The 12,218-nt window shown below is 49.5% G+C and overlaps 2 protein-coding genes across 2 annotated transcripts in view; one reads left to right on the top strand and one right to left on the bottom strand.

The window, feature by feature from the left end:
* LOC134175879 (immunoglobulin superfamily member 1-like) overlaps positions 1–12,218 on the bottom strand; it is a 105,669-nt gene that overhangs the window by 26,622 nt on the left and 66,829 nt on the right. The gene's annotated exons all lie outside the window — the stretch shown is intronic.
* LOC134175825 (centrosome-associated protein CEP250-like) overlaps positions 3,037–12,218 on the top strand; it is a 28,685-nt gene continuing 19,503 nt past the window's right edge. Inside the window, exons 1-12 of the mRNA XM_062642168.1 lie at positions 3,037–3,194; positions 3,848–3,904; positions 4,540–4,619; positions 5,188–5,353; positions 6,053–6,159; positions 7,016–7,243; positions 7,819–7,915; positions 8,395–8,493; positions 9,492–9,653; positions 9,969–10,147; positions 10,479–10,661; positions 11,867–12,011. Of these exons, the coding sequence (XP_062498152.1) occupies positions 3,078–3,194; positions 3,848–3,904; positions 4,540–4,619; positions 5,188–5,353; positions 6,053–6,159; positions 7,016–7,243; positions 7,819–7,915; positions 8,395–8,493; positions 9,492–9,653; positions 9,969–10,147; positions 10,479–10,661; positions 11,867–12,011 (1,620 nt within the window). The 5' untranslated portion in view covers positions 3,037–3,077. The remainder of the gene's footprint in view (positions 3,195–3,847; positions 3,905–4,539; positions 4,620–5,187; positions 5,354–6,052; positions 6,160–7,015; positions 7,244–7,818; positions 7,916–8,394; positions 8,494–9,491; positions 9,654–9,968; positions 10,148–10,478; positions 10,662–11,866; positions 12,012–12,218) is intronic.

Raw genomic sequence — 12,218 nt, 5'->3', positions numbered from 1 at the left:
TCGGTGGATAAAGAACTGGCTGGATGGCCACACGCAAAGAGTTGTGGTCAATGGCTCAATGTCCGGCTGGAGACCAGTAACGAGTGGTGTCCCTCAGGGATCGGTGCTGGGACCGGTCTTCTTCAACATCTTCATCGCTGACATGGACAGTGGGATTGAGTGCGCCCTCAGCAAGTTTGTGGATGACACCAAGCTGTGTGGTTGGGTTGATGCCCTGGAGGGAAGGAATGCCATCGAGAGGGACCTCGACATGCTTGTGAGGCGGGTCTCCGTTGCTCGCAGCTATGTCTTTCTTGTCAGATGTCTCTCGTTCGGCATGTGGCCATCTGCAGACCTGGCTCCTCCGTAACTGAGTTAAAAATTTCCACTCTAGGGCATAGTGGGTTGAAAAGGCTCACAGTTCCTTCAAACCTCCCGCTAGCGCATAATCTCTATTTTCTACTGCATGCTTCAAAATGGAGCCCCAATCGATCTGGCACCGAGGCGCCATCCTCTTCCTTTCGGCTTCCTCAACATTCATCATGCGTATCCCTTCTAATATACTTTCTCTGTCCTTTTCAAAGTCCCTACTTTCGGAACTGGGGTGGTGGGGCAGCAGGGAGTTGCACCTCCTTCGCTGCACCTTCTGATGAAGAAGGAGGGGGAGAAAAGGAAGAGGGGGGGGGGAAAACCTTGTGCTCCAAGCACAGGGAGCAGCCCGCGAGTTGGGGGAAACGAGCTGTAATCTTCCCCCAGCTTCAACCGACCAGGGATGTCTGTTCCTAGTTTCTCCGTTGCTACAGCGGCAGTTTTCTTTTCCACCTTGTATCTTTTAATACAATTTATTACTTCTCTCCATGGTTTACCGAGTTTCTTTGCCGTTTTATCATCATTAAGCATTGAGTCAAATAGTTCATCACCAAAATTTCCTCACTCACTCTCCTCAAAAACTGTATTAGGATCTACAAAAATCCCTTAGCCTTCCCTACAGCCACTAGACCTGCTAGCTGCTTTAGAGTCTCAGGCTCAATTCCCCGCTTTTATAAAACGCACTGTAATAAATCAGGGGCTACCTCTCGGTCCATTTTCGTGGCCGGCCTTTTCCGGATCGTCCTCTTCTGGATCGTCCAAGACTGGATCGTCCTCCCGATGCAGCAGTATCTGGTTCGCCCCAGCGGCGGACTCCTTTCCGTCAGTCCAAGCACCCGGGTCAGTCACGCCACCGCAGTAGCACTGCCCGCGCTCCACGGCCGCTGCCGCCGGTGCCGCTCACTCACCATTCCGGGTCCCTGTTACTCAGGGCCCTGTATTCCGGGTCCCCGTTAACCGGGACCCTGTAGTCCTGATCCCTGTTCGGGCGCCATTTGCTAGCGGCGAGGAGAAGCAAGACACGCCAACCCAATATGGGTGACAAGCAAACTTCTACTTTATTTGTGGCGCACATCGCTCATATCCGCGTGGTGTTAGCCACGCCTACTAGTCACAACAGTATTGGTTAGTTCTACACGGCTTCCTTTACATTCTCCTCCCACATCCGGCTTCCGGTTACCTGTGAGGCCTACACTTGCTTTGCTCGCACAAGGCCTCTAAGGATCCATGGCCTTGCTCTTGGAGCCATTCTGCAACAGTCCTTAACATAAAAAGGAAATGGAACTGTTGGAACAAGCCCAGAGGAGACCACGAGGCTCCCATATGAAGACAGGCTGAGAAAGTTGGGGCTGTTCATCCTGGAGAAGAGAAGGCTGCATGAAGACCTCAGAGCAGCCTTCCAGTATCTGAAGGGGCCTACGAGGATGCTGGAGAGGGACTCTTCATTAAGGACTGTATTTATATGACAAGGGGTAATGGGTTAAAACTTAAACAGGGGAAGTTTGGATTGGATCTAAGGAAGTTCTTTACTGTGAGGGTGGTGAGGCCCTGGAATGGGTTGCCCAGGGAAGTTGTGAATGCTCCATCCCTGGCGGTGTTCAAGGCCAGGTTGGACGAAGCCTTCGGTGGCAGGGTTTAGTGGGAGGTTTCCCTGCCCATGGCAGAGGGGTTGGAACTGGATGATAGTAACGTCCTTTCCAACCCTAACTCTTCTAGGATTCTAGCATTCTATGATTCTGCACAGGGTGCTCAGTGGTGTATTTCCACAAGCGGAACACACCCCATGCCAGCTTTTTCATTATATTTATATGCACAAGTTATTAGATAGTGCAGCATTTGATCAGTATTTCACAGTCATTAGGTCTTACCTCCTATGTTTAAAGACGCAACATGGCCTTGTTTTACTACACATGGTTTGTGAGTAAGGGTCTCTTATTTCAATGGGGTGTCATTTTTAGCATTATCATGAAGGCAGTCCACTCCAGCATACCTTTAAACTTAGTTTCATTGCCAACTTCTTGCTGATGAGACACAGTTCTGAGGATGTTGTCTTCCTCCTCTGGGGCCTTTTGGCCTTTGCTAGAGCACCTCCCATACAAAGGCTGAGGACATTGGGGCTGTTCAGCCTGGAGAAGAGAAGCTGTGTGGAGACCTCAGAGCAGCCTCCAATATGTGAAGGGGGTCTACAAGAATGCTGGAGAGCAACTCTTCATCAGGGTCTGCAGCAACAAGACCAGGGGCAATGGGTTAAAAGTTAAACAGGGGATATTTAGGTTACATCTAAGGCACAAGTTCTCCCCTGTGAGGGTGCTGAGGCGCTGGCACAGGGTGCCCAGAGAAGCTGTGGCTGCCCCATCCCTGGCAGTGTTCAAGGCCAGGCTGGGCGCGGTTTGGAGCAAGCTGCTCTAGTGGAAGGTGTCTCTGCCCGTGGCAGGGGTTGGAGCTGGGTGAGCTTTAAAGTCCCTTCAAGCCAACCCATTCTGGGGTTCTGCCAGCACACGGCAGCTCTAACCCTGGCAGATAATTACACAGTTTCTTCTGGGGTAATTCTCGATCTTTCTGGTGCAAAAGCCGCACCAGAAGCGGCGCCCCCCGCGCCGGCAGCACCGCATCTGCCCCGGTGGGCAGGTACCAGGCAGCGGCCGGGGGCTGGGCGCGGGGCGGGCTCGGGGCCGGACGCCGCAGCGGGGCGGAGTCTTGCAGGCAGCGGGCCCGGCTCCGAGCGGGCCATGGCGGCGGAGCCCGGGTTGGAGGCGCGGGGTCAGGAGGTTCTGTGGCTCCGGCTGCGGAGCTCGGAGGAGGCGCAGCGCCGGCAAGAGGTGCTGGTGCGGCAGCTGCAGGCCAAGGTGAGCGGCGGGGCTGGGGAGAGCTGCCCGGGACGGGCCGTGCGGTGCAGTGCGGGCGGCGAACGCGGGCCCTCCCCGGCGCTGCCGCGGGCGGGATGGCGCCGAGCCCGGAGCTCGGGGGGGAGGCCTGGGTACCGGCCCGGCCCGCGCTGCTGCTGCCGCCTCCCGCAGCCGCTCGCTCGGTCTTGGCCGGGCTCGAATAAAGATGCCGGGCTCACAAACGCCTTCCTGTGGCCGCGCTGCCCCCGCGGGAGCAGTTGAGCCAGCGAGGGGCGGCTTTGAACGGCCCCGGGCTCGCGTGGGGCGCGGGAGTGCTGGCGGCGAGGAGGTGGCCGGAGCCGGGCGGAGGTCGGGCCGTGCCTGTTTGGGGTCCATGGTGGCCATAGGGCAGGCAGGGCTAAGTCAGTTTCATCGTTCGGCTTGCCGCTGCTATCTTAGGGTGAGCAGCAAGCGCCGTGTGGGAAAGAAACCCTGTCTCAATGCCTTTACTACGAGGTAAAGTGAAGCTTCCCTATATCATGGCTTGTTGGCTGTATCCACAGCGCTGTGAAATGTACTGTGCTTGGGCTGTGAAGACTTAAGAGAAAAGCTACTGCAGGAGGAGCCGAGTTACAACCTGCATTTGCTCACCTTCATTCCATGTATCCATCCAGGTACTCAAGTACCGGACTCGGTGTCAAGAATTGGAGCAGCAGCTGGAAGCAGGAGGGGTGAGTGTGTAGGTTGCCAACTAAAGGCAGTATATGTAGCATTTGTTAATGCAGACAGAAAGCTCCCCAAAGCAATGACAGGGGAAAACAAGACTGGTTTGAAGAAGCGCTCTAAGTTTGCCCATTGGTGTTTTGTCCAGTTGCCATTCTTAGAGCAGGCAGTAGTCTTGGAAATGCAGTTCAGAAAACCCTGTCAAGAAGGATTTTAGGTTCAGGCTACACTGCCTGTTACCTTCATTCTCTGTCTGTCTCTGAAAAAGAATTGGTGGAAGCATAGCATTTTGGAAGGTGAGAGTGCTGGCATTCAGCATACAGAGCTGGCTCTGTGCTTGCTCAGCTAGAGTAAACCTGGAAAATGAAGGGTAGGAGAGTATTCCTAGGCTCCAAGTCTTAAGTGAGCACTCAAGGTCATGAGCTGAGGTTACCTAGCTGTGAGAGTGCAATCATGGGAGCCTGAGGAGAGCTACTCACTGAGTAACTCCCTTCCTCTCCATAGTCCTGGCACTGGTATGCCTGGAAGAAGCCACAAGCTTGCTGGGATACCAAACAAATGGAGAGGAAAGCGATGGGTGCTAACAGTAGTGAAGGGAACACAAGAATGTAACTAAGCATTTAATATTTCCTTTCTTCTGAAGGAGTCCCTTCCAGGCAGGTGTGAAGAAGATGACCAGAGCCTGGAGAAAGCACTGCTTGAGTTGGAAGAGGAGCATCAAAGGTAAAAGAAAGAAGTGTTCCCTCATACTTGGTATCCTGAATGCTCCTGGAAGTGAGGGAATACCTAGCTATTGGTACTGCCTGGTCTCCCCAAGGGAAGCATCTGGGGGAGCCGCTTCAAAGGAAGACAGGTCCTCAATGTCTTTCTATGGCGCTTTTGTAGCGTTGTGTTCTGAATGGCTCTGTTTTGAGCAGGGAGGTTATTTCAGGTGACCTCTAAAGGTCCTTTTCCAGCCTAAATGACTCTGTGGTTCAGTAACTGACAATGCTAGAGAAAGGTGGTGCATGCAGCGACCAGACAGCACAAAGGGGAGGCAAGACATGAGGTGCCGGCATCATCAAAGTGGAAGAGGAAGGGGGAAGCAAAATTGTAGATGGAAATCTTCAACTATGAAGACTCAAAGCAAATGAGTTTGCTATCACAGAGAGCTCTTAGCTAACCCTAGGAAGCACGTTTACTTCCTCTGTTTGAAAACAAAGTCAGTGCTGAGGGAGTAGGAAATATATGGCGATGCTGCTTGTGGGTAGCAGTTGTTCAGTGACTTCACTGTTGTTTCTCCCTTTCCCAGGCGTGAGAATCTGGCAGAAGTGAATGCTTTCCTGCGGGAGCACCTCGATAAAGCGAATGAGGTTAATTCAGCCCTCAAAGAAGATGTTGGAAAACTGATGGCAGATTGGATGAGGGCGCGGGAGGAGCTGGAATTGAAGGAGAGTGAATGGCGCCATGAACGTGAGGTGAGGTCGGGCTACGGGAATGTCAGACATGATGCCAGGGTGGAATGGGAATGCATTTTGTTGCTGGCATAGAGAGCTTGCTGTATGAAAGCTGTGGCTACACTGAAGATGTATTAGTGTTGACAAGCAGAAGATGGGTGTGAGATGGAGGAGTGTGAGGGCATTGTGTTAATGGACCATGCTGCTTGCTCTTGAAGGAAAACACTTGCTGTTGCTGGGCACTGGAGGACAGTCACACGGAATGCTCTTCGTAGTAGTTCCTAAATCTCTGCCTACAGCAGTGGAGACTGGAGAGGTCTGTGTGTTTTCTGAGTCAGAGTAGCCAACAGAAGAACAGGATAGGCCTCCCTTACCCATAGCCTGTTGTAAGTAAATCTGACACTCCTCTTGGAGGGACTTATTTTTGTCTTCCGCCACCAAGACTCTAGACACCTCTGCAACGTGAGGTGAAGAACCAAGATCAGTTTGCTTTGCTGATAGCCATTCTTGCAGAAGTGTGGATATTCCCTTCTTTGAAGTCAGGTCTCAGGTCTACTGAGGCTGCTTATGTGGTGCCTTTTTAGTCCTTGATGCCCCAGTTGCAATAGTTACTAAAGGATGCCTGGTGAAAACAGTTACCTGTACCCTCTTGTATCTGAAAGGCTTGTACAGCAGCAGTGAAGGCTAAACTGGCATTTCTTTTTATCTCTGCATGTTTAGCTTTATGACAACTACGTAAGGGGTGAACATAACCGTCTCCTCAGCCTGTGGCGTGAAGTGGTGACCTTCCGCCGGCACTTCCTGGCGATGAAGACTGCCACTGACCGGTGAGTGGAAGCTGAGGCTGGAGCTCTTGCAGGAAAAAGGCAGCTTCCCTTTACACCTCCATGTTATATTAGTTGCAGCTAAAGATAGGGTTTCTCCTTTGGCAGTCTGAAGGACTATGCTTTAGGCTATGTTCAGAATCATTTTGTTTGATGCTGGCTTTCAGATAAAACTGAGGGGCTCAGGCTATAAGCAGTGCAGAGGCAGTTCTTCAATGTATTTTGCTTAGTTTGATACCTCTTTCTGTGATTGTTTTCTTGTTCTTTGGCTCTGCGAGGTTCCTTTCTCACCGTTGCCTTCTGCCCAAACAAAACCAGTGTAGCTGTAATAGTACATTGTTGTGGTGTCAGCATGCAATTTCAGACTCTGGGTTACTGTCAGCCATTTATCTCATTTGATTGCAAGCCTTCCTTAGTGTGTAGAGTATGCCTGACCTACTAGTTAATTCTTGTATTATTTGTACTTCTTTTGTTAATAACATTTTAGGCTTGTTCTTACACCACCTTCCGAAATGTTTGTTGTGTAGATGTTGTCGTGAGCCTCTTAGCCATCCCAAGTGTTGATGCTAATAGGTTGTTTAATCATCTAGGTGTAAAACAATTAGTAAGAGTAATTTGAGGTGCTTGAAGCCTTCTTACCTCTGAGGAGAAAATGGACTCATTCCTCAGCTGTCTTGTAGTCATTGATCAACTGTCAAGAGGTGTCCTGGTCCCAAAGTGGCAGATGAATGATTTGTCCCCAGCAAAGATGTCCTCTTTCCTGCCAGCTTTTACTGTTGCACAGTTACACGCTTCCAGAAGTGAGTCAGCTCATAAAGATGGTGGCGTGAACATTAGCTTGCTCTCTGTTCTTCCTCAGAGATCTTACAGAGCTGAAGGCAGAGCAGATGAGGCTTTCTGGAGCTATCCTTGTAAACTGCTCCCATCTAAACCCTGGCATACAGCTCTGGGAGTCCGTCACTCTGGGTAGACCAGTCCTGAAGGATGAGGCACAGCAGCAAGCAGGACAGAAAATAAACCAGAAGACTCAGGAAGTGGTGTGCTTACAAGTTAAGGGGGACCTGGAGAAGAAGGAGCTTCAAGACAGGTGAAGGTGTTTTCACCTTTTTTATTGACAGCATTATCTTTTGTGGCTGCTTCTTGGATTCATGGATGGGCTATGTTCACATTTAAAACACAGCCATTCTGCACAGCCTTATTTCTGTCCCTTGTCAAACTATTGCCTTCAAAGGACAGAAATAAACACCTGGCTGACAGAAGCAGCTCTTCTGAGTAGGACAAGACTGGGAAAGAGATTGTATATGACAGTATTTCTGCTGTTAACTGATTCTTGGTGAGAAATTGAGACTAGTGTAAAGAGAGCGCTGTCTCTTGTACAGCCCTTTTGCTATCCAGGGCTCTGCTGAAGGAGTTGGGAGGAATTTGCCCAGGGTCATCATAAGCTGTGTAGCACCTCTGTGCTCAGTCTTGCAAGGAGCTGTCAGTACAGAAGGCCTTTGGGGCCAGAAGTGCCATTTTGCGACCGTTTTGCATGTTTACCTATAGAGATGTGGTGTTTTCTGGCTGGACCTTTCTCTGCTATGCTTCTGGGAGCTGCTTAGCTCTTTAACAGGGGATGGTGGGCAATGCTTTTGGAATGGCACATGGACCTTCTCTTCTCAGGGTGGTGGAGCTCTCAGCCTTGCTTGTACTTTCTCAGAAGGAAAACGAGGAGAAGGAGAAGACCATGAAAACACTGAACAACACTGTGGAGTTACTAGTATGTTTTACTTCTGTTTGGGAGATAGCCCAGTGTTTGCTCTTCAGCCTTAGCAAGGAGGAGTGGCTTCCTCAAGAGAAAGTGGCAAAGATGCTGACTGTGTGGGAACATGAGGCACATTGCCCAAATATTCCTTGTGTCATGGCACAAGTGGAGTCAGGTGCAGGCAGTGGCAGGGGAGCTGCACACAAGGCAAGTGTCTTCCTCAGGGAGGTACCACCGGTGCTATTCTGTCTGTGATTTAAACCTCCGGGGATCGAAGTTCCTTGGAACTGACAGTTGGATAGCAGCCTATAAAAACTAGCTGTTGGGCTTTCTCTTCTTGGTTTTAGCAAAGAAGAAACTGAATAGATGTGGGAAGGACTATATTGGAATCACTCGGGCTGAGGCTTGTCAGTATGACAATGCTACTGAGGATGGGAATGCTACAGAGGGGAGCAGCTCTTCCCTGCTCACCCTTTCCTTATTTGTGTTCTCAGGAAGCAAGTCGGTTAGAGAAAGAATATGAAGCTTCATTGGCTAAAAGTGCTGAAGAAGAGAATCTTTCGCTCCAGAAGCTGATCAAAGCTATAACTGAGGTAAGTCCAGAGTTGAGACCACATTCCTGTAAATTTGATTTGAAAGTACTTGAGGAAGGCAACAGACAAGCCTAGGGACTAGATCTGTGTTGTAAACTGTGTAAACTGCTACTGATTGTTTCATTTTTATACCAGTTTTCTGACATAAAACCTGTTTTGAACTCCCAAGTTGTCCTGTGACACTTCAGGCTGTGTTGGCTGGAAGTTTCAGTACCTTTGCCTTCACCGTCCTGCTAAAGTCTCTCTTGGACTGTGCTTTCTGAGTTCTCTACTTGGCATTTGTATTCCTCCATTTTTTCTTGGATGCTTCCCCCACCTTCCTTGAGCAATGACTCTGTTGTTCCTCAGACTTTTATAAACGGTCACTGACTCAATTGGTGCACTGGCCAGCTCTGCTCCCTCACTCTACATTCATTGACCATTATTATGTCCCCAGATTTGCAACTCATCTAACTGTTTAGGGGTAACCTTAACTTAGTCCTAAACTTCACTCTGTGAAGGGGGGTTTAATATCAGATCTCTTAGGTAGCCTCTCACAAAGTCAGTTTGTTCCCCTTACACAGTTGTATTTGTCCTTTTGTGCTACTGCTCTGAGTAATTCTAAACGTTAGCTTTTTCACTGCTATTTTCCAGTGTTCATCAGCTTCCTTCTTCCCTGGGCAGCATCAGTGTTTCCTTTCCTTGCTATTTCCAGTGTCCATCTGGTGCTTGTGGCTCTAAGAAACTGAAGGAGACCAAAATTGTTCTTGAAAGCGTCAAGAAACTGGGTGCTCAGGCAGCCTCCAGCCACTTCACATTTGTCTCTTCTTGTTTATAGTAGCTGTATTCAGAAATCCCTGGTGTGTTTGTAGCCATAGGGGCAAAACTTCTTTGTGGACTGAGGGAATGAGAGAACTGAGTTTTTAATGGCTCTATGATGAAGTGGGGGGAAAAAAGAGAACTAGATAAAGAAAAGCAAGTAGAATGAAAAAGAATAACAGCTTGATGTGGGCTTTCAGGTGGTGTTAGATGACTGTGACAGCATGGTCAGCATTGCCTCCACTGACAGTTCCCAGCACATCGAGTCTAGCAACATCCTCTCTTCTCTGAGCTTCACTGATGCAGAGCATGCCTTTGTGTTGGTGCAGGAAGCGCTGGCAAGGAGGCGAGGGGCAACACAGGTGAGACTTTCTGCTTGTCTTCACTGCTGGCTGCAGGCTCAACTGCTAATGCCTCAGTTAGCTTGAAACCTTTTCCTTTGCTTAGCCAGTTTAGCTGGTTTCTTTCTAGCCTTCCTGCTCTTGGTCCTGTGCTGTCTTGCCAGTCCCACCACCTCTGTGCTCTGCTGCTTTTCTTTCCTTGATCTCCAGCCCTTATCATAGATTTTTGCCTTCAGGTGAGCTCTCTCTCTGCTTGCTGCTTTTCTCATCTGTCTGGAGCCATCTTCCCTGTTCCTTATTGCTTGTTTGTGCTCTTTGCCTCCCCATCCTTCACAGGCCCTAAAAGAAGAGCTTTCTGCCAGACAGGACGCTATCAATAACCTGCTGCACCAGCACAGAGAGCAGGAAGGGAAGTGCAGGAGGCTGCAGCAAAGGATTGAACAAGTGGAGGAGGAATGCAAGACGTCCAGCAGCCACCAGCAGCACCTCCAGTCTCTGGTAGAAGCACTCAGAACGTGAGTGTTTCCTCCTCCTCTTGTGTTCTACAGGCAATCTGCTTCCAGTTTTGGGAGTTCGTAGGTGTTTTGGGCAAAGAACTTGCCTGCCCTACTGTGTGTATGCCTGCCTCTTGACGTGCTACTTCTCTAAGTTCTTGTTCTTTGGGTGCCCTTTCCTAGCCACTGCATGAAAGCAAAAGCCTTCCTTTCTCTTTCCCTCTTCAGTTACCTTGTGAGGGGAAGAGCAAGTTCCTCCTTACCGTGCTCCTTCCAGTTCCATCCTGGAATGATGAAAACGGGATCTGTGACTTTCAGGCCACTTTATTCTAACTGAGCCTTGTCTCTGCAGTGACTGTGCAAACCTCGAGAAAACCAGGGAAGAGTTACAGCAACAGCTTGAGGTAACAGAGCAAGAAGCCTCACGTCTGCGTCAGAGTAACACTGAACTGCAGCTGAAGGAAGATTCAGCCCAGGGGGAAAAGGTGGAGCGGCAGCAGGCACTGGAGAGAGCACATCATGACAAGGAGCTCCTGTGAGTGTTAAAGCTTTCTCTGGGCAGGGGTGGGCACTGCTGGGCTTTAGGAGGCCCACATAAAGATAATAAATTTTGCGTGCTCATCATTTGTAGCATAGAAATGGGAAGGGAGCACATGGGCAGGTCTGGCTGCCTCCTTGTGCGTCCTTTATGACCCTTTAAAAACATCATTCCAAACCTGACCTGGATAGCTGGTGACAGGCACAAGCTGGGACAAGAGAGGTTCAAGCTGGATTTAAGGAGAACAAAAACTGGAACCATGAAGGCAGTTGTGCAGCAGAACAGGTTGCTTAGAGAGGTTGTGTAGATTTCATCCCTGGAAATTTGGAAGACCAAACTGAATAAAGCCTGAGCAGCCTGGACTGATCCCCTAGCTGACCCCAGCTGTTTTGAGCTCAAGCTTGGGCTAGAGGGCTCCTGGGGTCCCTGCCAGCCTGAATCATCCTGTGACCCTATGATTATTGGATTGGGAATTCACACACACCTCTTCACCACATAGATTGCAGGCTCTTTCATTGTTTCGCTGCGGAAGGCAAGAGTAATTGTGGGACTAGGGAAGGGGTAACGGGTTCAAACTTAAACAGGGGAAGTTTAGATTGGATATAAGGAATAAAATCTGTATTGTGAGGGTGGTGAGGCACTGGAATGGGCTGCTCAGGGAAGCTGTGAATGCTCCATCCCTGGCGGTGTTCAAGGCCAGGCTGGACAGAGCCTTGGGTGACATGGTTTAGTGGGAGGTGTCCCTGCCCATGGCAGGGGGGTTGGAACTGGATGATCTGAAGGCCCTTTCCAACCCTAACTATTCTAGGATTCTGTGACTATGAATCTGACTTAAAAAGTCTGTCTTGCCCAAAGAACTTTGGGAAGTTGTGGGCAAAGAACTTTGGGAAGTTGTAGCCAATACCTCAAAAAGGAAAGCAAGAACAAACAGGTAGGAAGCTGTTCAGTTGAACTGAACTTTTTGGAAATGTTCTGTGATTTCTGGAAGCTTGTTTTACTTTCTCAATGGCAAATGGTTCACCTCCATCAGTGACAAAGAGCAATGCAGCTCTAGTCAGGAAATTCCAGCATTCCTTAGGTGTACACAGAAAGCTGTTAGGAGTCATTCATACTGCCATGTCCTGGGCATGGTACGTATCTGGGTTTTGGAAATGAGAATGTATTTTACATTATAAACTTGTTTGTCTTTCCCCTTCTCATAGACTGAAGGACTTAGCTGCAGTTGAAGGAAAAAATTCATTATTACAGAGTGAGTTGTTAGTTGCAAGAGAGACACTGGAGGAATTGCACCTTCAGAGGGATCTGCTGAAGCAGGAGAAACATGAGCTTACCGTAGCACTGGAGAAGGTATGATCACCTTATTCCTAGGTAGCACTTGTGGGAGAGGGAGTTGTGATAGCAAAACCATCACAGATGCTGTTTCTGGCAGTAGAAGACAGGGAAAATGTTGTCCTCCCCCCTTGGAAAATGGTGATCACACCATACGGGCTCTCTGGGGTAGTGCTTATTGGGAGTGCTGAACTGGGAGTACATCAGAGATCTAAAAGGGGATCT

The sequence above is a fragment of the Pezoporus occidentalis genome, unplaced genomic scaffold (genome assembly GCF_034315485.1).
Source record: "Pezoporus occidentalis ecotype Australia unplaced genomic scaffold, CSIRO_AGI_Poc_V1 ctg70, whole genome shotgun sequence".
NCBI lineage: Eukaryota > Metazoa > Chordata > Aves > Psittaciformes > Psittacidae > Pezoporus > Pezoporus occidentalis.
This window is presented reverse-complemented; position numbering and strand designations above follow the sequence as displayed.